The sequence below is a fragment of the Astatotilapia calliptera genome, chromosome 23 (genome assembly GCF_900246225.1).
Source record: "Astatotilapia calliptera chromosome 23, fAstCal1.2, whole genome shotgun sequence".
Classification (NCBI taxonomy): Eukaryota; Metazoa; Chordata; class Actinopteri; order Cichliformes; family Cichlidae; genus Astatotilapia; species Astatotilapia calliptera.
This window is the reverse complement of record NC_039323.1, coordinates 398,757-419,064: the sequence shown is the minus strand read 5'-3', so window position 1 is coordinate 419,064 and position 20,308 is coordinate 398,757. Positions and strand designations below refer to the sequence as shown.

Here is a 20,308-nt window from a genome sequence, read left to right as displayed (position 1 = left end):
CCCCCCCCTGTATTCTTATCAACTAAAGCTGTGGGATGAAGCGGGCATGTCAGGTGAGATGTGCTGAGTGGCCTACAGCTTCACAAACACGTTGTATTCATGGTGTAAATGCTGATGCAATTTATTACATTTTGAGATGCTACAAGTAAAAGCAACTTAAATTCATTTTACTTTAAAAGTCCAACATGTTGATTCATGATTGGTAGATTGCATAAAGCCCTAAATCAAAGAAAACAGACAACACATGAAAGTAAAGTCATATCTGAAGCACAACATACACAAATACACATCACTGTGATCTGTACCCTCACCAACTGGAAGCACGTCCACTAGGTGGCGTTCTCATCAAAGAATAAATTAGGGAGACCCACCACAGTGGGTGCGCTAGCTCCGCTACAACCACAACTTTTAATCGCTCCAATTTGTAAAGTCCCTGAAAAACAACACGTATATGGCACATCTCATTCTGTCAACAGCAAGTAGCACACACTGTAGTTCAATGACAGTTGCATGTTTGTTCAACGCACTACGAGAGAAGAGTTTCTGCGTACAGCACAGGGGCTTGTTCTCCACGCAGATTTATAATTTCAGCAACATTTATTACAAAGCAAAAACTACGCAGCACCAAATGCTCAATGAGTGAGTCATTGTGTGGCAATCACAAACATTTCAGCAATGTGCTCTTCATTATCCGTTTTTTCCTCTCATAGCCAAAAATATCAGGACCTGAAGAAATATAAAACAAAACACTAGAATTTCTCCTTTCTGCAAGCAGGAAGTATGAGACCGGACAGTCCTGGAAGTGACAGCGGGGAAGCTTGGCCAATGAAAACTGAGGAAACAATGTGAGGAAAAAAGAAATTTACAAAAATAAATATAAAGCTCCCTTTCTCAATAAAGACAACGAGCAGGATACAAGTTTCATGGAGGGAGAACCGAACAGTTTCCACATGATTTGGTCGAATGTAAAAAACAAGAACGCAGATTTACACACAGCGTCTGAGCATGAACTCAGGTTTGACACAGGCAACACATGCATTTCATTTGGTACTGGTTCTTTTATGGGCCAGCTGGAAATGACAAGCTCATATGAAATATTGGCAGAAGACTGAAATACTGTACAGCAGTATATGTGAGCACATATTTAGTTTCTACAGAGAGATTATTATTGGCTGTTTGCAGCTTTAGCCCTTTCTGATAATAAAGAGGGAGCCAGTTAATATTGATACAGAGCTGAGATGCATGTACACATCTGTACACTCTCAGTAAGCATGCACATAGAAACAGTGAGTCATATACAGTCATACCACTACAGTTTAAGAAAGACAGGGTTAAGTGGAAAAAAAAAAAAGTTCCCCTCACAAGCAAAAAAACCGCAAACACATCGAGCTGATCGATGTCCACGGATCGCCGCTAAGCTCCACCTCTTCTGCGCTGGAACAAGGTGGGAAACATATGAAAGCCAGAGCTACCAGCACCGAAATCAAGGCTTTGTTTTATAATTACAGCAAATAAAACAAAATATAATGCATCCCCTTCAGAGTCAAAGGCTGTGTGGCACATGGGCAGCCCTCACAGGGCCTCGCTGCACAGCACGGCGAGAACAGAGGCGCAGCACGCTGTAACAAAGAAGCTGCCACGTTGGTATCTAAGACACTGTAACAGCCACAGTGGACCAGACAGGCATGTCCCATGAAGAGTCTCGAGGAACTGTTACATCCAGCAGAGGCTTTAAGCCCTTTGATGGCACACAATGACCACAGCAGGGGGGCAGTTCCTTCATTTACACAGCAAAGAATCATGGGAGATTTCTTTTGGCTAGGCTTAATGTCACATCAGTTCAAAGAAATATGCAATCACATTTTACAGATCATTAAAAAAAAGATGAGTATTTCTAGCACTCACACATCCACTTCCTCAACTTTGGAGGATATTAAAAAAAAAAAAAAAAAAATCCCACTGCCAACTCATGACTGTCCGAAGGATTCTGGCCAACAGAGTGTGAATGGGTGAAAATAAAAGATAAACACACACACACAGGAGGACTGACAGCATGTGTGCGCACGGGCGAGAGCCTGAGTCACCGCTTGTGATGGGCACCTGAAAAAGATGGAAGAGACAGAAAATGAGCTCCATATACTGCAGTGTAGCGCTGCCACAAACGATTGATAGTCGACGTAATCGTGACTAGTTGACTAATCGTGGCCCTGCTGCAGTGCAATTTATGCTGCAGTGTTTATGAACTCAAGTTTTCCAAGGTAGCGTTCAGGAGTTTATTAATCTGAGTGACGAGAAACCAGCTCTGGTCGAACTAAACGCCTTCAGCACTCTCACGTGTTCATGTAGGCAGTGCTAAGAAAATAAAGGGAGACGTTCCTATTTAGACATTTGGCCAAAACAAACCACTTGAAAGAAATGAAGATGTTCATTTTAACATTGATGATGTCAAAGATGAGGCCTGGGGACCAGAAGACTGGACATCTGGACAGCAATGAAAAATGTAAACTTTAGACTTTTAACTGGTTTTTTTCCTACTGATAAATGACCAAAGTAATCAAGTAAACTTTTTGTTTGTTCATTCCCAACTTCAAGCTTATTTGGATGCAAACAACATCGGGGAAAATACAGTCGGGTCTAAGCTTTAGCACGGAAACTGCATTACTGCTAGTCTTTAATGATCTTCTCTCAATCGCTGACTCGGGGCGCCCTGTGGTCTTAGCTTTGCTCGATTTGTCCTCTGCTTTTGATTTGGTGGACCATAATGTCCTTTTAATGAGGCTTAAGGTGGGCATCACGGGCAGTGCCCTTAGCTGGTTTAAATCCTATCAGAAAGGTCCTTTTCTGTCACCATGGGTACCTGCTCCTCCTCCATTGCCCCGGTCACCTCTGGTGTCCCCCTGGGGTCTGTACTGGGTCCTATGCTGTTCTCTTAATACTTGTTATCCTTGGGCCGAATCCTTGAAAAATACAATATTTCTTTCCACTTTTATGTGGATGACATTCAAATCCATTTTGAACTGGCTGAGGATGTCACGTCATCGTTGCAACACTTCTTCAATTGTATGAATGAAGTTAAAAATTGGCTGCTGAGCAATTCCCTCATTCTCAATGATAAGAAGATGGAAATCATAATCGTCGATAGTCAGGCTGAACTCAGTGATGTATTTGGGCCCTTTGCTGACTCTTTCTGATACCCGGGTGTTGTCTTGGACAGTTCCTCTAAGCTGGACAAACACGTGTCCTCGGTAGTTGAATCCAGTTTCTATCAATCACGTCTAATCTCCAAGGCCAAGCCCTACATACCACGTAAGCACCTTGAAAAACGTATCCATGCCTTTGTTACATCCAGATTAGTTTACTGTAATTCCCTTTATGCTGGTCTCCATTCTGCCGTCGTTCAAAATGGGACTGGTAGGTTTGAGTCTATTACTCCGGTTCTTTCTGACCTGCACTGGCTTCCCATTAAAATCACATTGATTTTAAAATCTTATTGTTCACGTTTAAAATCATAAATAATACCACACCCAGCTATCTTACTGATCTCCTCAGCTTTTACACCCCCGGGGGAGCGCTTAGATCAGCAGGCCAAATGCTCCTGGTGTGACCTACATCTCGGCTCAACACCAGAGGTGACCGAGCATTCGCCTCTCTTGCACCCTACCTCTGGAATAATCTCAACCTATATCTGCGTGTTCGTAATGGCACTGTGTTTTATCGTTTTGCTCTGATTAAAGCTTATCGTGTTTAACCTTCAGCCTTTGGCTTGTGCCTACTGTATATTGCATAGTTATGTCTCCCACCTGTCAGTATATTTGTATCTGTAACTGCACTTAATCGATTCTGTGAAGCACTTTGGCACACCCCTGGTTTTGAAATGTGCTATATAAATAAAACAAATAAAAAAACAAAAACTTCTTAGTTAAATACTGTAGTATTACTAGTATATTTAGTTAATTAAACTTCTGAGCCAGTGTTGAGTCTGACAGCCTGATGTATTTCTATCTGCAGATTCAAAGTTAACTCTTTCTTTGCAGAACACACGCAGCCAGGAACGCTGGGAGAGACACGGCTATTAGCATCAAGCAGACTAAAGTGCAAAAACACCACAGTGTTGAAAAAGGGCAGCAGCTGCCTTGTTTAGGTTTTCATTTACCTCTGTAAGTTGGATCAGGTCTGGCTGGAGCGCGAGGGGCAGCAGGGTGATCTGGGTAGACGTAGCCAGGACTGACATTCTCATAGTCATGTGTGCGCGGCTGTGGAGGCCTGAAACACGTGCAAAACATTAATACATTTCTGCTTCTTTACAGACTGGACATTTCTTCTGGTGAGAGCCGTGTACCTCGGAGGCTTGTAGTTCTTCTGCCTTTGGTACTCGTACTCCTCTCGTGTCCTGGGCCGGACAACGTCCTCGGAGTTTGGCTGGAAACCAACAGAAATTATGGTTCTCGTCCCACAGAGGAAATACAGTCTTATATGGAAAAAGCACGCATGTTAAAAATATGCACGGTCATGGAAAATTACCCTGTAGTCTCCCTCTTGCCGCCTCCTCTCCACTGCCATCCTTTCCATGGCCAGCCTCTCCCGCTCCTTCTCTTTCTCCCATTCGCGATTCTTCCTGTACTCCTTTTTCTCCTGCTCCATCAGCAGTCGGGCGATTTCCTGGCAAAGCGAGGCGACTAGGTCATTTACCCCAGAATACGTCCTACATGTCACATGACATAACTCTACACAAGCGTCCCAGATGTCATCAGAGAACACCTGGTTCACACGAAGCAGCCAAAGCGACACCTCCAGTGCTGCAGAGCATCTTTGCACGTAACATTTATCCATGTTGGAGGAGGAGTTTCCACACACTCACCTCGTCTTGTGCCACTTGGGCTGCACGCACGTGCATCTGGCTCGCCTGAAACCAGAGAAAAGGTTACGTTCTCACACAGATGTTACGTGATGTTGGAAACACACAAGAAAAACACTTTCAGTTTGGTTTTTGACATCAAGGCTTCAAGTTCTTTACAGCTTTGATAACAGAGTCAAATGCTTTACTGTCATTGGCTGCTCTGGAGCCAATCACGTTTCATCATGTCAAATCAAATAATGCACAACAAAAATACATTTATGGGCAGAGCTATTAAAACATTTTCATTTCTTTACAAAACTGATTTCTAAACAAAGAAGAAGAAACTCAACCACACACAGACCGACAGACCTTTAACTTTGCTCTTTGCGCACACTGTTTGCTAACTATAAGCTAATGTGATTGTTCCCTGTACGTCACGGTGTGCGTGCACATATGGACAACACGTACTTCTCTTCTGGTTTCCTTCCTGACCTTAATTTCCTCCTCTTGCAGTTTCCTGGCCACCTCCAGGTCCTTCAGCTCTTGCTCGCGCAGATCGAGCTTGGTCAAACCCTTGGTGGCCTCACTCAGTCCGTACTCAGTCTCTGGCATTACTGACCCGCCGCCACGGTGCGCAATACGACCTGCAAAAGGCAAATCATGACTAACAGAGCAGGGCTGCGATGATTATTTATTAGGATTCGCTTCAGCAAAAGGAAATCTCATCTTAAAGGTGCAATTTACACAATTACAGAATAAAGTAAAGTTTGTATCATTTTTCTTGATAAATTAAAATGATTTATGGATCAAAATCATTTGTCTGTTGAATGATCAATAATTTGATGCCACATTCACACAAAAATACATTCAGCAGCAGTTTGATCAAAGCCAATGCACCTTTAAAGGGCTGCAGTGCATCTCCACTGGTGTTGTTCGCTGTGTTTGGGTCATTTAAACCTGTGGCAGATCTCAGATCAGTTAAAACCATGAAATGGTAAAGTTTAGCTTGTTCAATTGACAAGAACACACAACCAGCTCTGAAGCCCTTTATCAAGGAAACATTTGAGCTTACAAAGCTCATCAAGCCATAAGAAAGCACACAGCACACGCCTCACTCCAAGCACAGAGACAAGAAAACTCCACACTAGGCGAAATAAATCATTGGCCTCAAACCTGAAATCACAAGATCGCTGATCCTGAAAACAGTGAATCTAACGTGTGTGTTAGCGATCGCTGTTAGACTGACCCACCACCTCAGACTGCCACAGAAAGGTTTAGCACACCACACAGCCCCCCCGCAGAGCCCAGAGGGAGCTCGGGGTGATACCTGTCTCTCCGCTGGGTTGACTATGACTGCGTTCCCTGCCACGACCCTCCCCCTGCTGGAGGTCCCAGAACTCCCTGCTGTCTCCTCTGCCTTCATCGCCCCTATGATCTCCAAACAGCTCATTGGGGCTGGACTGGACACGGTGCCGTCCCCTGGTCCTCTCAAAATCCTCCTCTTCCCCCTCCCAGGAAGCCCTCCCTTCCCTCAGCCGGTCCCGGCTGTGTGCTGGCTCCACAAAGGCCTCTTCGAGTCCTCTCTCCCTGCTCCGGGTTCTCGCTCTTTGTCTTCCTTTATCTCGATGTCCGTGTCCCTCTAGCTCTCTGTCCAAACTTCGTCCTCTGTCTCTGGATCTTTCTCCGTCCCGCCCCTCTGCTCTTCCCCACCTGAGGTCCTGGTCTCTGTCCCTCCTCCGATCTCTGTCCCTCCTCTGGTCTCTTGCAGTATACCTCTCATATTCCGGTTCTCTGCCTCCGTCTCGGTCGTACTGCCTGTTCTGCTCTCTGACCCACGTTTTGTCCCTCTCTTTAGGAATTTGTACTGGAGGTGGTCTAGCTGGCCTCTCTTTCCTCCTCACCACTCTCTCTGTGTCCTCGTATCCTAAATCCCTGGCTCTGCCAGTCTGTGAGGGCTCGTGCTCTGGATACCTGTCCCCGTGTTTGCCTCTGTTGTGCATCAGGTGCTCAGGAAAAGGATCTGCGTGCCTGCTACGGCCTCCTTCTCCCAGCAGATAGCCTTCTGGGTATCTGGAGCGACCACGGGGTGCTGCAGCATCCAGTTTTGGGTGTCTGCTCCTTTTAGGTTCTGTTGAACTATAATCTGGAGAGTAATCTCGACGTGAGCTCACCGGAGCATCGTATCGCCTGGGGGACGTCGGTGTGTGATGTCTGGGTTTGTCCAAGTCTAGAGGTCTTCTTGCAGCTGAGCAAAGCAGAGTGAGAAGGCACGATGATGATGATGGTGGTGGTTGATGAAAACAGGGAAAGTTAACAACAACAGACAGGTGTAATATAAGTCAAGACAGTGAGCACCGGGTTAGATACAGCACCTGTGAGGAGAGCAGTGGTTAGAAGAAAGAGGAAATGCAGAAGATGACATTAAATGACCCAAAACGTCCCGGCAGTTGTTACGGTTGGAAAATTAAAATGTTGCAAAGACAGCAACAGCGAGTGTTAGCCGCTATCAGACAGTCTGACTGGATATAAAGGCACTCAGGACTCATGATGGGACATCAACCAGTATATGATGTTTTTAAATGGTTACAAATGGTCTGCTCCTCCATTGCACTCCACATGCCACTGCTTTTGTAAATACAGACGCTGCAGACACACCAACAGAGCAAACTGTTGATCTGAGCACTTCACCTTTAAGGAAACCTGTTTGTTGGGAGTCGACATGTGGCTGAGAAATGTTTGAATGAATACAAATGAAAGGAAACGCACAGCGAGGAACAAAGCTCAGGCCAGTCCTCGCCGCACTGCCAGTCAGTGCAATGGCATTCCAGTTATCCAACCAGCAGCAGGGAGGTACGAGCAGAGCCTGACACCTGCTCAGACGCCCACGGGCATTCGCTGTTTGCTCACCTCGTCTCACTTTAAAAAAATAAAATATTCTCCTATTTTTAACCTTTTATTCTACCCTGACAGCTGTTCAGTGACGGGAAGCGACATGTTTTTGTACGTCAGAGAGAGAGACTGTGACATCATCACAGTCACAGGTGCAAACGCCCAGTGGTGACGTTACAGGTGAGCAGTTACATAAGTTCTCACAGTCTGCAGTCGATACAGAGAACAAGCAGGTGGACTGACAGCGAGAGGCTCGCCCGTCCCCGTCTGCGCCGACAAACACCAACACGGAAACTATTCAAATCAGCTTCCGTGACAGTTTAAATGAACAAACAAGCACAAGATAAAAATCACTCACGAGCACTTTAAGTAGAAACTGTGTGTGTGTTGAATTTTTGCAGAGCACCAAATTGCTAGAAAACCAGACTGATTTTTCTTCTGTTGACTAAAAGGAAAAAAAGAGATTTTCCTCTGTGCTTCCTGTGTGGGAGCGACACCACTGTAGAGGTTTAGTGTTCTGAGTCAATCTCAGAAACAAAACACCCAAAAGGGTTGAAATGGCAAAGCTGGTAGTCAGCATGTCACATTAGATTTAGCAGCTGCAGAGAGAAAAGCTGAGCTTTTATTAGGAACAGGAAATTTACTTCCTCCCACACTCACACTCACAACTGTGGTTCAAGACCTGCGACCGCACTCATGCCTCAACAAGACGCAATAAGAAACGGCCGCAGCGCTTCAGGTACAGAAGCAATCGTGATGACATTTTGGATTAGGACTTGCAGCAAAGCTTCAATTTTTCAACATGAAACATAAAATTGTGACACTGAGCTGCTAACACGTTTTAGAAGCCCCAAAAAACACTAAAAACATGTTGTTGTTTTTTTAAATACATCAGAAGTAAATCTAAAATTGCTCCTAATTCACTAAATGCCAACTCTGGTACAAAAGGCTCAATCAGCGCTCTGCACTGGGAGTAAAAGGACGAGTTATTTCTCTGCAGGAACACGCAAGCCTTCCTTCAGGGTTAATTATGTGCTTATAAATGCATTCCACAATCTTCAAGTCAGCAACAATCGCCATGAGTGTTAGAGACACGCCCACCGCACTCAAAGCTGGAGACAAAACCAAATCCGGCACAGAAACAGAGACCGATCACCTCCCGTGGCCTTACTCATGACTTTATATTCTTCTGTGAAAAGCTGTGAGAATTATTCTTTAATCCTTGAAAGAGTAGTTGTCAAACAGCTAACAGATCATCTGCAGAGGCTTATTTGAAGAGTTTCAGTCAGGTTTCAGAGCTCATCACAGCACAGAAACAGCTTTAGTGAAGGTTACAAATGATCTTCTTATGGCCTCTGACAGTGGACTCATCTCTGTGCTTGTCCTGCTAGACCTCAGTGCAACGTTCGATACTGTCGACCATAATATCCTATTAGAGCGATTAGAACATGCTGTAGGTATTACAGGTACTGCACTGCAGTGGTTTGTATCATATCTATCTCATAGACTCCAGTTTGTGCATGTAAATGGAGAGTCCTCTTCACACACTGAGGTTAATTATGGAGTTCCACAGGGTTCAGTGCTAGGACCAATTCTGTTTACATTATACATGCTTCCCTTAGGCAGCATCATTAGAAGACATAGCATACATTTACACTGCTATGCAGATGACACCCAGCTCTATCTGTCCATGAAGCCAGATAACACACACCAATGAGTTAAACTGCAGGAATGTCTTAAAGACATAAAGACCTGGATGGCCGCTAACTTTCTGCTTCTTAATTCAGATCAAACTGAGGTTATTGTACTCGGCCCTGAAAAGCTTAGAAATATGGTATCTAACCAGATTCTTACTCTGGATGGCATTACCTTGGCCTCCAGTAACGCTGTGAGGAACCTTGGAGTCATTTTTGACCAGGACATGTCCTTCAACGCACATATTAAACAAATATGTAAGACTGCTTTCTTCCATTTGTGCAACATCTCTAAAGTTAGAAATATCCTGTCTCAGAGTGACGCTGAAAAACTAGTTCATGCATTTATTACTTCCAGGCTGGACGACTGTAATTCATTATTATCAGGAAGTCCTAAAAACTCCCTGAAAAGCCTTCAGCTAATCCAAAATGCTGCAGCAAGAGTCCTGACAGGGACTAGAAAGAGAGAGCAGATTTCTCCTGTTTTGGCTTCCTGTTAAATCCAGAATTCAAAATCCTGCTCCTCACATACAAGGTCTTAAATAATCAGGCCCCATCTTATCTTAATGACCTTGTAGTACCATATCACCCTATTAGAGCACTTCGCTCTCGCTCTGCAGGCCTACTTGTTGTTCCTAGAGTATTTAAAAGTAGAATGGGAGGCAGAGCCTTCAGTTTTCAGGCCCCTCTTCTGTGGAACCAGCTTCCAGTTTGGATTCAGGAGACAGACACTATCTCTACTTTCAAGATTAGGCTTCAAACTTTCCTTTTTGCTAAAGCATATAGTTAGGGCTGGACCAGGTGACCCTGAATCCTCCCTTAGTTATGCTGCAATAGACGTAGGCTGCCGGGGATTCCCATGATGCATTGAATCATATCTGCTATTAATCTCTGTCTCTCTTCCACAGCATGTCTTTATCCTGTCTTCCTTCTCTCACCCCAACCAATCACAGCAGATGGCCCCGCCCCTCCCTGAGCCTGGTTCTGTTGGAGGTTTCTTCCTGTTCAAAGGGAGTTTTTCCTTCCCACTGTCGCCAAAGGGCCGCTCATACAACGGTCAGCCGTTTTACAGATAGAAAACTAGCTTTGCTCCGACAGCCATAAGTCAACATAAATGAGGCATTTACATAAGTCAGCGGTGCTCTCCTCACCTCCATGATCTTCATCAAAGCGCGTTTCCAGCTGCTTATGTCTCCTCCTGTCCTCTTTCATCTCCTTCTCCTGCAGCTTACGAGCGATGGCCTGCAACAAAACAACGCAACAGTAAGCACGTCGTCCCGCATCAATATAGAAATGTCCCACTTAGACAAAGGTCATATTTCTTTGGGTGCACGTACAGTAGCTCGCTTCTCAGGCCAATTAGCACATGCTTCGTACACCTTATGGAGCACGTAGGAGGCGATCTGACCCAAGTTAGCTCACTCTGACTAATCTAACACAAACAGTGTTGCTGATTGGGAAACAGAATCTAGGATTTCTCAGCTTTCCCATTTATCAACAATGTCATTGTAATGTTTAAAAAAAAAAAGAAAAAAAAAAAAGGTCCCAATTACTTAAAAATAAAATAAAATTAAATAAAAGTGGAAACAAAGGCGCAATGATTGGAAAAGAATGACCCGCCCAAAACAGGAAGACTAGAAACAACTGAGGGGTAGAAACAAGCAGCACTGCCTCAGGTCCACTTCCTACCGCATCTTTCTCTTCTTGCTGTCGCTGTCGCTCTGCCTGTCGGACCAGTTCCTCCTGAATCTCCTGGGCGATCTCGTTATCTTGCTGCTCGCTGGGGTTCACATGTGTTGCAAGCATGTACGAAGAGAAGAAGCGGGAAAATGTTACAGCAGGGATGTAATGGAAGGACATTTTTAAATTCACAGCTTTGCTTAAAGATGCATATTTACACTGACACATTTGTTAAATAAGCCTTATTACACTTTTCAAGTCTCAATTATTCTGATGACAAACTCACACAGTGGTGCTGAAACCGGCTCTGGTACTACACACGTTAGATTGTTGTGTATATAAAGGTTTAAAAGCCTCACTGACTTCAACACTGTGAAAATGATGCACTTTTTTGTCACTTACAGTTTTCAGTAATTCTGTTTCATAAGGGGAGTCAACACCCGAACCCTCAGCTTTGAAGTCATCCAGCATGTTGTGAATGATGGTCAGCGCGCCTCAGGCAGGAGCAGGAGGATCTTAGCTCACTGCAGGGTTGATCTCACTAGCGCCTTGGCTCACGCTCATCTTTGAAGCTGCACGATTTAGTTAAAAACACCATCTGCCTGCAGGGCTGGTGTGTGAAAATCCTTACAGTGTGTGCAGACGCACCTGAGTGTGAAATCTTACTAACAGAAGGAGGAGCTTATACAACCCACGCCGTACCTGGATTTGACCCGAGTGGTTAACGGCTTAGGATGAATTAAAGTGGCACATGTAAACAAACTGCTGCACCTGAGCGTCTTGAAACAGTACGTGCTGAGAAAGAAGTGATGCTGTTTAGTCCGGTGTCTAAGTGGCGAGTGTGGGATAGACGGTGAGCTTGGAACAAGACCGGCAGCACCGGCCTGCATGCGTCGGTGAGGCATCTGGCACCCAGGGAGTGCAATCCCTCTACTCGAGCCCTGCATGTTTATGTGTGTTTAAAATAAGTGGGTTCGGCGAGTCAGCGCTTTTATGTTGATTAAAACTGCAGAGCACAGAAAGACTCCAAGTGCCTTTTTGCACACTTGGGATGCAACTGCTGCTTTGGGCTGAAACAGAGACAACAGAGCTCTCTGCTATGTTCAGCGGAGCCAGATTTATGTTTCTGCATCAGGCCACTGTGGTTAGTAAGTGTACACGCTGCATTGCTTTGGACATGCAGTTGGAAGCAACCCAAACCCCTCGGGGAATATAATTATACATCAGCGGTGACAAAGACACCACACAGACTCCATAACAACTGAAGAAGATCTGCTTATGCCGTTTGTTTCTGCATGTTTCTAAAGCAGGATAAAGACTGAAAGCATTTTGTAGGTTAGCTTGAGTCTATGAGTCTCCTAACACAGATATAACATGTCTTTAGCACAGACCTGTTAGGAAGTCTGTTACATCCTACGCCTAATTGACGCATGGCTCAGCAACATCTGCTCTTAAATAATCTGAAAACCAGCTGGTCAGCAGAACCAGCTCCAAACCTCATGATTGCTCCTTGGCAAAAACAAGATTGAAAGCATACTGAATGACAGGATCTTCTATTTATAACAATAACAGTGTTAAACCTACTCTGAACAATCACTCAGCAGGAGTCACCTAGAGCGCTGCGCTGGCTGACCTCGCTGCTGAAGCACAAATCTGTCCGAGGACGGGGTTTGGGAGTAATTACATGAGATTAGACTAATTGGAAACAGATGCCATCATCAAAGTAACTAATAACGCTCACAGCGAGTACTGCTGAGTAATCTGATGGCTTTAAAAGTCCTCGAGGTGCATCGAGTGCTTCATTTCAAAAACCAAACATCCAACCAGCAGATCCTTATTTTTCTACTTGGACAAATGTTGCTCATATGCACAACTATAACCAGGCGCATGCTTTTATGCAACTGCTGACTCTAGTATGACTTTTCATTAGCACAAAGCTCAATGAATAAATGTGCTCCATGGCATTATTGATTTGGACTTTATCTGAGCCATCAGCCACATCTCCAGGAATTCCTGCTCTTCTTACATTTAACAGGTGTGTATGAGGCTGACGTGTGAGGGACACCTACATGGCAACGTTCTCTTTCTGAGTCTTGATCTTGGCCCTCTCATCCTCCTCCTCTTGGAGCTTCTTGGCCACCTGCAGGTCGTTCTGCACCAGACGGCTCTTATAGACATTGGAGGCCAAGTGGCTCTCAACTGTTGACACACACACAGAGACACACACACACACACAGGCTTGACTATCAGTGAGATAACATAAATGTTAGCAGCAGCAGAGGTTATTTGCAGGTCTACACGTCAGCGTCTGAGGACAAGAGAAACGCCGCGGCCGTTTCAGCCTCTGCTATTCAACAGACTGCGCTCTCAGTCGCTGAGGAATGAATGTTGGCGGCTGAGGCGTCGTTCCAAGGTTGTGTGACGGCATGCAGTCGACCATAACAGATGAGAAATCCTGCTTGCTGACGCACTTCTAGCACTTTGTAAGCAGCGCATCACTCACTCGCTCAGTTCTGTTCACTTTGTTATTGATCCGGGACAAAATTACATTTGGCAATTTGTACGCGAGGAGCTCCATAAGGTCTGTGTCTGTGATCGGTGGGATGGAAACAGGAAACCATGTCACAGCTGTGCCATCATGATAAAGAGTCGAGGGACTGACATCGATTTTTGGGGGGTTCTCTTGAATGACGCTGGGATTAATTTTTCATGTGCTGACAGCCCATGAAAAAAAAAAAAAGTCTGAAGGTATAACTGAAGTCACACCGTAAAATGAAGGACATTTATCCACTGCCATGTTTGCCGTGTCAACAGCAATCTGGATTCATCTTTCAAGGAAACAAAATGGACATTGTGAAATCTGTTCATAAAACACATCCTCTGAAGAGGCCTCGGGCCATTCAGGAAAAGAAACAACGCTGAGCTGTGAGAACAGACACGAGTGGAAATCTGCACGGTGAAAAGAAGCAAACACAGAAACGGAAGATGCCAAGTGCTGACACGGCCTTGCAGAAATGTTTCCATGTGACATTTGGACACTTTGCTGTTCTGCATGCTCAACATTTTGAATGGGAACAAAAGCCAGCTGTATCTGCACATGAACACAAACTCAATGTGCTTAAAATCTTCTTTTGGACGCCATCTGCTGATGTGATCCATGAAGAAAAACAAAACAGGGGGGGGGGGCACTGCATATTTAGAGAACTACTGAAATATATTAAATGGCATCCTCCCTTTTGACTTCCAGGGTCAAAGTTGAAAGAACACTCTGCCAACACAAACCTGATCAGTTACTGTGGCAACAAAGGAGCAAATGGAAATGAGCCTTGGTGGTAGATCCCTACAGCTTTAAAAGGGCACAATCACATTCATTACAGCTAATCTGCACTGAGAGTGTGGCTGGATGACATCTGCCTTCCTCTTATTTAGCAGAGCTCGTGGCATAATTTACCTTTATATGGTTTTACAATGGAGGAAACGGAAAGACAAACTAGTGTCCTCTACAGCAGCGCGTTCTCTCGGTTCACACTCTAAACTTAGTGCAGAGGTTCACCAGACTCGATAATAATACAGCAGCAGCCCGTCTCTGATGCACGGAAAGAACCTGAAAAAGATGTTGATGTGAGATTTCAACAACTTATCTTGATGCGAGGGAACGGAGCCCTCTATAATGACTCTAATTACCTGCATATGTGCTCACATTAAAGTACCAGCTAGCGTAAAAGGAGACACAGATGCAGTGTGTTCAGCTCTACAATCAGAGCTTTCTGTGCTACAGCTGCTGCACACAAAAAAGCCACCTCACTGCTCTGATGCAGAGCTTTGTGGCGTCCCGCAACATGGCTCGACTAATTGTGTACCAGGGTTTATACGGGCTTAATCAGACTGCAGCCACTGACGCCGCGCTCTGCCCTGCAAATAGCAAAGTGGAGCATCGTGGGCTGCATGCATGCTTTTACTGCTACAAATAAAACATAATTCAAAGCTTGATTTTTAGCAAAGTGATACCAAATGATTTAGGAAAGAAACAATCTGCAGTTACAGAAAAATCCCAATGCAGAAAACAGTGCAATAATAAATGGCACCAAGTGTTTAAACAGACTCTCCACATACAGACCTCTCTGTATAAACTTGGATTTCTGTCACGTGAATAACGCAGCCACACTTTCGTCTGCCTGAACACAGTCAGGGAAAGCAAACGTCTGAAGGAGGGAGAAGGCAGCACTGTTTGTCAAACGCTTGTTTTACCCGTGACACTCCTCAGGAGTAGAAACTCATTTTATCAAGAGTCAAGCTGAATGTGAGAATGAATGAGAACCACTGCCTTAGGATGAAGAAAAACCCCAAACATGACTAATGTGTAGATGCTTACTTTCTTGTTCCTGGAGGTTATAGGCCAGGGAGTGGTCCTCCAGCACGGCAAAGTCTCGGCACACTAAAGAAAGGAAGAAAAACAGGCTTCATTTAAAAACGAGTGCTGGAAAGTGTAGCAAACGTTACAATCATTCAAACAGCCCCATGTATTCAAACACAGAGCTATGCTCCCAGTTAAACACAAGCTTGAGGAAGAAGAGACGTCAATTTGAATCAGACTTCTCACGGTTTCCCCGTTTAACATCTGGCACGTCTTCCCTCATGTGCTTAATCAATAAAAATGAATTTAAAGTCATGACGGAAGGCAAAGTGTCAGGATTCCACCAACAGGGAATCAAATGTGTCACGATACTGAGAAACTACTCCTAAAACTGTTTTTAATCTGATAAGCTGAGCAGAGTGCCTCGCTGCACAATGAGCACATCATTCTTAGCTACACAAAGTGATTTTAGATCCTGTCTGACCTTCTGGAATTTGTTTTTGGATCTGAGATGAACTGAAAGTGAAAGAGGAAGCGCTCTGCACTCAGACTAAAAAAGCGCTCAGGGTTTTTTATCTTGACAAGTTATTTTAAGGTGAGAAGAAGTGAGAAAACGTTTTGTTGCTGCCCTAAAGTGCAATTCAAAAGGCAACATTTAGTTGCTCATCTAGCAGAAAACACATCCCAAAGGCAGTAAAACGAAACGTGTTTGTGTATAGCCAAATAAGCTACAGTAAGTAAAGTAAGATTAACCTGAATTTTCTATCTAAGCTGAGTTTTTATGACGCAGGACTTTTTTCCTGTCGTTTTCAGGCCTGGCCAAAGACTAAAAGTCCACCAGCCACAATCTCAGCTCTGTAGGAAGAGAATAAAAATGTTTTCTTAAAGAAAAAAATATGAACTGCTCATTTTCCATATCTACAGATAACCCGAGAGCAAACTTTCCAGGCTTGGTTTCGGTATCACTGGTGCTGCCAAAAGAGTCATCCTGAAAACAACAGTTTCGGCTGATGGAGTAGGTGGGGATTTTTTCCTCCGAAACCCCCCAGCACCAAACGTCATCCCGACACATCCACCTGATCCTTCTCAACGACGCACACAGCTAGTGTCTCTTCACGTTTGCTCCAGATCTTTAACAGCAGACGGTTTCCTGTTAAGAAGAACTAAGGAGGCGGTTTTAGGCCTTTCTCACAACCTCAGCTAAACATGAATGTGGACTTAAAAGTTCTGTCAGCGTAGCTTAACTCCCCCTACTTAGCAACTTACCATAGCATCATATAAACAGAATACTCTGTCATGGCTTCATCAAACAAAAAGCCTTCAGAAGTGTGGAGCTGGCACCAGATCGCTTCAACAAAGCAAAAGCAATCTGGCATCATACATATTCACCAGTGTCGATCAGTTTGTGGAGCTCACACTGTCTCCTCACCCCTGTTAAGCTTACAGTCCAAAGATTACTTCATCCACATGAAATATTAATAACCAGTAACTGCCTGTGACTGTGTGACTGTAGAGATCGCTGGGAGGGAATCGACCACCATTAGGCAAACACACTTGATAAATCATCCAGACTGCCTCGTTGTGCACGATGGCTAATGACAGATGCTTTGAAGGAGGATGACACCTCCACCGAGCATTTTCTCAACCATATGCTTAATCTTCTTAGCAAAGAGACTGTATCGTGGCTGCTGCTGCTTTATACGTCAACAGTACTTTAACAGTTGCTTTTAAACAGACTTCAGAAGAATTCAGCACAAGTGAAAGACGGGTTACAGCTGCACTCACGGTTTAGGTTTTCACACCATCATTCACTTCAGGACCTGAAATAGAAAATAGGTCTAACATGTGTGCACTATGCAAATAGATGGACACTTCTGCGTTTAATAAACCACAAGAACATCTAAATATAAGTAAATATTTCAAGTTCATTTCTGCACCTCGTTGTTTTTACTGTTTTCTAACTTTTCCAGCAGTTTTGTAGAGTCCATCCCTTCCCAATGCAGACTAGACAAGCAGTGCAGGATTCTTCTCTCTCTGACCAGAATAACAAACATCCTGCCCAGCAGCTGCTTCACACTAACAGGTGCTTCCCACCAGCAAAGCATCCCATCCATAATGCTTTTCCATATAAACACCCCCGTTTCCATTCTGCTTTTCAAATCCACAAACAATAGCAGACCTAGTTCTGGGTGTCTATGTGGCAAAGAGCTCGTGGGATTCATATTCTGAACAGTCATAAGAAGCAGGAGGAAATGGCACCAGAGAATATGAGACCGGGGGCAAAACAACAAACAAAACTCAAACAGAGCTTGTGTTCAAAACTCTGGCTGGACCACATACCTTAAAACAGGAAAACAACTCAGGTGACAAAGTTACAAGTCATGTAAACACAGCACATTTCACCAGCCCAGCACTGTGTTTAATATGAGGCGGCTCTCACTGTGTCAACATGTACACAACACATAAAACGGTGTTTCCCACTGTAAACCTGCCTGGATGACACCTGCACCCAGACTGACCATCTAACTCCAGCCTGAAAAGACCAGTAAGTGTGCTAGCATCCACTAGCAGCGTGTGCTAAGAGCCACATTAGCCGTAGTGCATGAGACAAACAAATAAACACCTGCGTTTACTCGGTTAACATTAGCCTCGCTAGAGTTATCCTAACCTAACAGGCTGGCTGTTTAAGAGCTAGCTTGCTTTATATTTTTCCAGGAAACATGTTATGTGGACATTACCCTCTTTCACTCCAGGTAGTTTATTCTGGTCGATGCTAACGTTACATTCAGCCATGTTGTCACGGATAATAAGTAAAAACAAGAAAAAGAAAAGAAAAAAACCCGTTGACGGTGAATTACACTTCAGCGTTTTTTCCGAAGGTTAACGGCAGCCTGATTGATCGCCTTAACTCATAAACCCGATTGATGGTTCAGGTGCTGGACGACCCTTTGATTAGTTTCGGTAACCACCCTCTCCTGATACGTCGCCGCTGTAATTGCCAGGCTGTTACTCTGCTGTAGCTAGCTGCCTGTCAGATTGCTAGCGTCCCTCCCTCCCTCCTACACCCGGCCAACGGAGTAAGAGGATATTTCCTGTCTAGATTTTTCAGAATAAAATACCAGCGTTCGCAAGACTTGTGCAGGAAAAATAAATCAATTCAATTTAATTCAATTCAATTTTATTTATATAGCGCCAAATCACAACAACAGTCGCCTCAAGGCGACTCACACACACACTCGAATAAAAAGAAAAGAAAATCAAAGTGAAGATTGTTCAAGAGTTCCCTTATTTATTTATAAATATTAATTAAAAATATTTATATATTCGTGACACAATAAATAAAGAAATACAACTGAACCATGCTACTGACTACACCAGACCTACATGCTTACGAACTTAGCCCAGCCAGTATAACTTTAACCTTTGACTGTGCAAAAGCCAACATTTAGATTTAGCTTTATACTTTAGGTTTTTTGAAATGTACCTTTATCAGCCAGCTTCCCAAACATTTATTGAATATATTATTAAACTAAAAGAAACGTTTAACGAAGCTCTCCATTGAGGTAAAAAATTGTCTAAGAATACACTTATGTTTCGGAAAATGAGACTATTTGAATTTAAACCCTTACATTATAAATAGCTGAAATACATCACCAAAATAAGCTAGTAATAATTGTGGATTTTCTAAACTTGGCATGATTAGTACACGAAAGTGCTGCAGTTTTAAGTGTATATTTTCATAGTGATCATTACAAGTCAGCAGCATATGATACAACTGCTCCGTTTATAAATTCAGGGACATAAGAATGCACTGCTGCTATTAACGTCTGCTTTAAGCTGAAAAGTGAGTGAACACACTTCCGGTTGGTTTCTAACTACTTGCGGCTGACTTACGAGAGGCTTTGAATTGACGCAGCCCTCTTCTCGAGGTTCAGCTGCTGTAGACGTGTGCTGCATGTGCAGCTTCGGAAAGTCTTCACCACGAAGCAACCGTGGGTCATCACTACGGTGCACGCGAGCAACGATTCATGTGTGGGAACCGTCAAGGCAGACTGAGTGAATGGATCCGCATTTACACGCGTCATGCCTTCTATAAAATACACGCTCACTGCAGCTGCTCTTTTGATTATGATAATCTAATTGCTCCCTCTGGTGTTCAGCTCTACCACAACCGCTTCCAATTGAGATAACATCCCTAAAATAAGTCGATGGTAGCGGTCCATTTGCAGATAAATCAATGGGATTGTTTGTGGTCGCGTGCACAGACGGCTTCCTTAAGTGATGCTTAAGCAAAGCAGTTTTACTGTTTAGTTTTTCAGTGAAATACAATGAGGTCAACAAAGGCCTGACCTCTGATGTTAAAGATGAAATAGAACAGAAGCTGGACTGGAGGCTGTGGGGCTCTGAGGAGTGCTTAAACTGCTTGGGTTATGCTGTTACAGAGTTACGAATGCATCGTAAGGTCTTTAAGTGCATCCAAATGATATTTAGTTGGCGTGAACAGTGACTGCCTCCTGCAGACTCAGTAGCCTAGTTTCAGTTCTTTATCGGTACATTTGGTTTTCATTTACAGACCCTGAAGATCCCCTCAGCACAGTCTTTCCTGATTCTTTAGCTTTCGTGTTTGTAGTCTCTTTATTTGTGTATTTAGAAGATGAGTGGCTAAAGGAGCGAGCTTGTGGAAACCCCCTGTATGCAAGTCTCATTTCAAAGGACTCTTATAATAACAGCCAAATTTAGCAGGTTCAAGCAGTTCATTTCCCTTAGCCTGCACAAACGCTGTGTGCGCTCCTCTGGCTGACGTATGAAATGTGATTTCCTTGATTCATAGAATAGGATACGGTAAAATGGGAG

The 20,308-nt window shown here is 44.0% G+C and overlaps 1 protein-coding gene across 3 annotated transcripts; it reads right to left on the bottom strand.

The window, feature by feature from the left end:
* Nucleotides 1-96: 96 nt before the first annotated feature.
* ccdc50a (coiled-coil domain containing 50a) lies at nucleotides 97-18,510 on the bottom strand. Of its 3 annotated transcripts, none has more exons than XM_026158610.1 (12): nucleotides 18,193-18,510; nucleotides 15,473-15,535; nucleotides 13,170-13,299; nucleotides 11,110-11,200; nucleotides 10,572-10,662; nucleotides 6,165-7,082; nucleotides 5,330-5,481; nucleotides 4,859-4,903; nucleotides 4,522-4,659; nucleotides 4,340-4,419; nucleotides 4,154-4,263; nucleotides 97-2,100 (listed from the first exon to the last, which is right to left on the bottom strand). In XM_026158610.1, the coding sequence occupies exons 1-12, from the start codon at nucleotides 18,245-18,247 to the stop codon at nucleotides 2,081-2,083; spliced, it is 1,893 nt and encodes a 630-aa protein (XP_026014395.1). In that variant the 5' UTR covers nucleotides 18,248-18,510; the 3' UTR covers nucleotides 97-2,080. The 3 variants fall into 3 exon arrangements, with proteins under 3 accessions (XP_026014395.1, XP_026014396.1, XP_026014397.1); XM_026158611.1 differs by lacking the exon at nucleotides 6,165-7,082 and adding an exon at nucleotides 5,735-5,794 and having other exon boundaries at nucleotides 18,193-18,499; XM_026158612.1 differs by lacking the exon at nucleotides 6,165-7,082 and having other exon boundaries at nucleotides 18,193-18,498.
* Nucleotides 18,511-20,308: the final 1,798 nt, after the last annotated feature.

What these genes read in the sequence shown, in the direction of transcription:
- ccdc50a (XM_026158610.1), bottom strand. Translation starts at nt 18,247, where the DNA reads ATGGCTGAATGTAACGTTAGCATCGACCAGAATAAACTACCTGGAGTG. An exon ending in AGCAAGAAGAGAAAGATGCG is followed by an intron (nt 10,663 to 11,109) that starts GTAGGAAGTGGA and finishes GTTTTGTTGCAG; the next exon opens with GCCATCGCTCGTAAGCTGCA. An exon ending in TGCAAGAGGAGGAAATTAAG is followed by an intron (nt 4,904 to 5,329) that starts GTCAGGAAGGAA and finishes CTCTGGTTTCAG; the next exon opens with GCGAGCCAGATGCACGTGCG.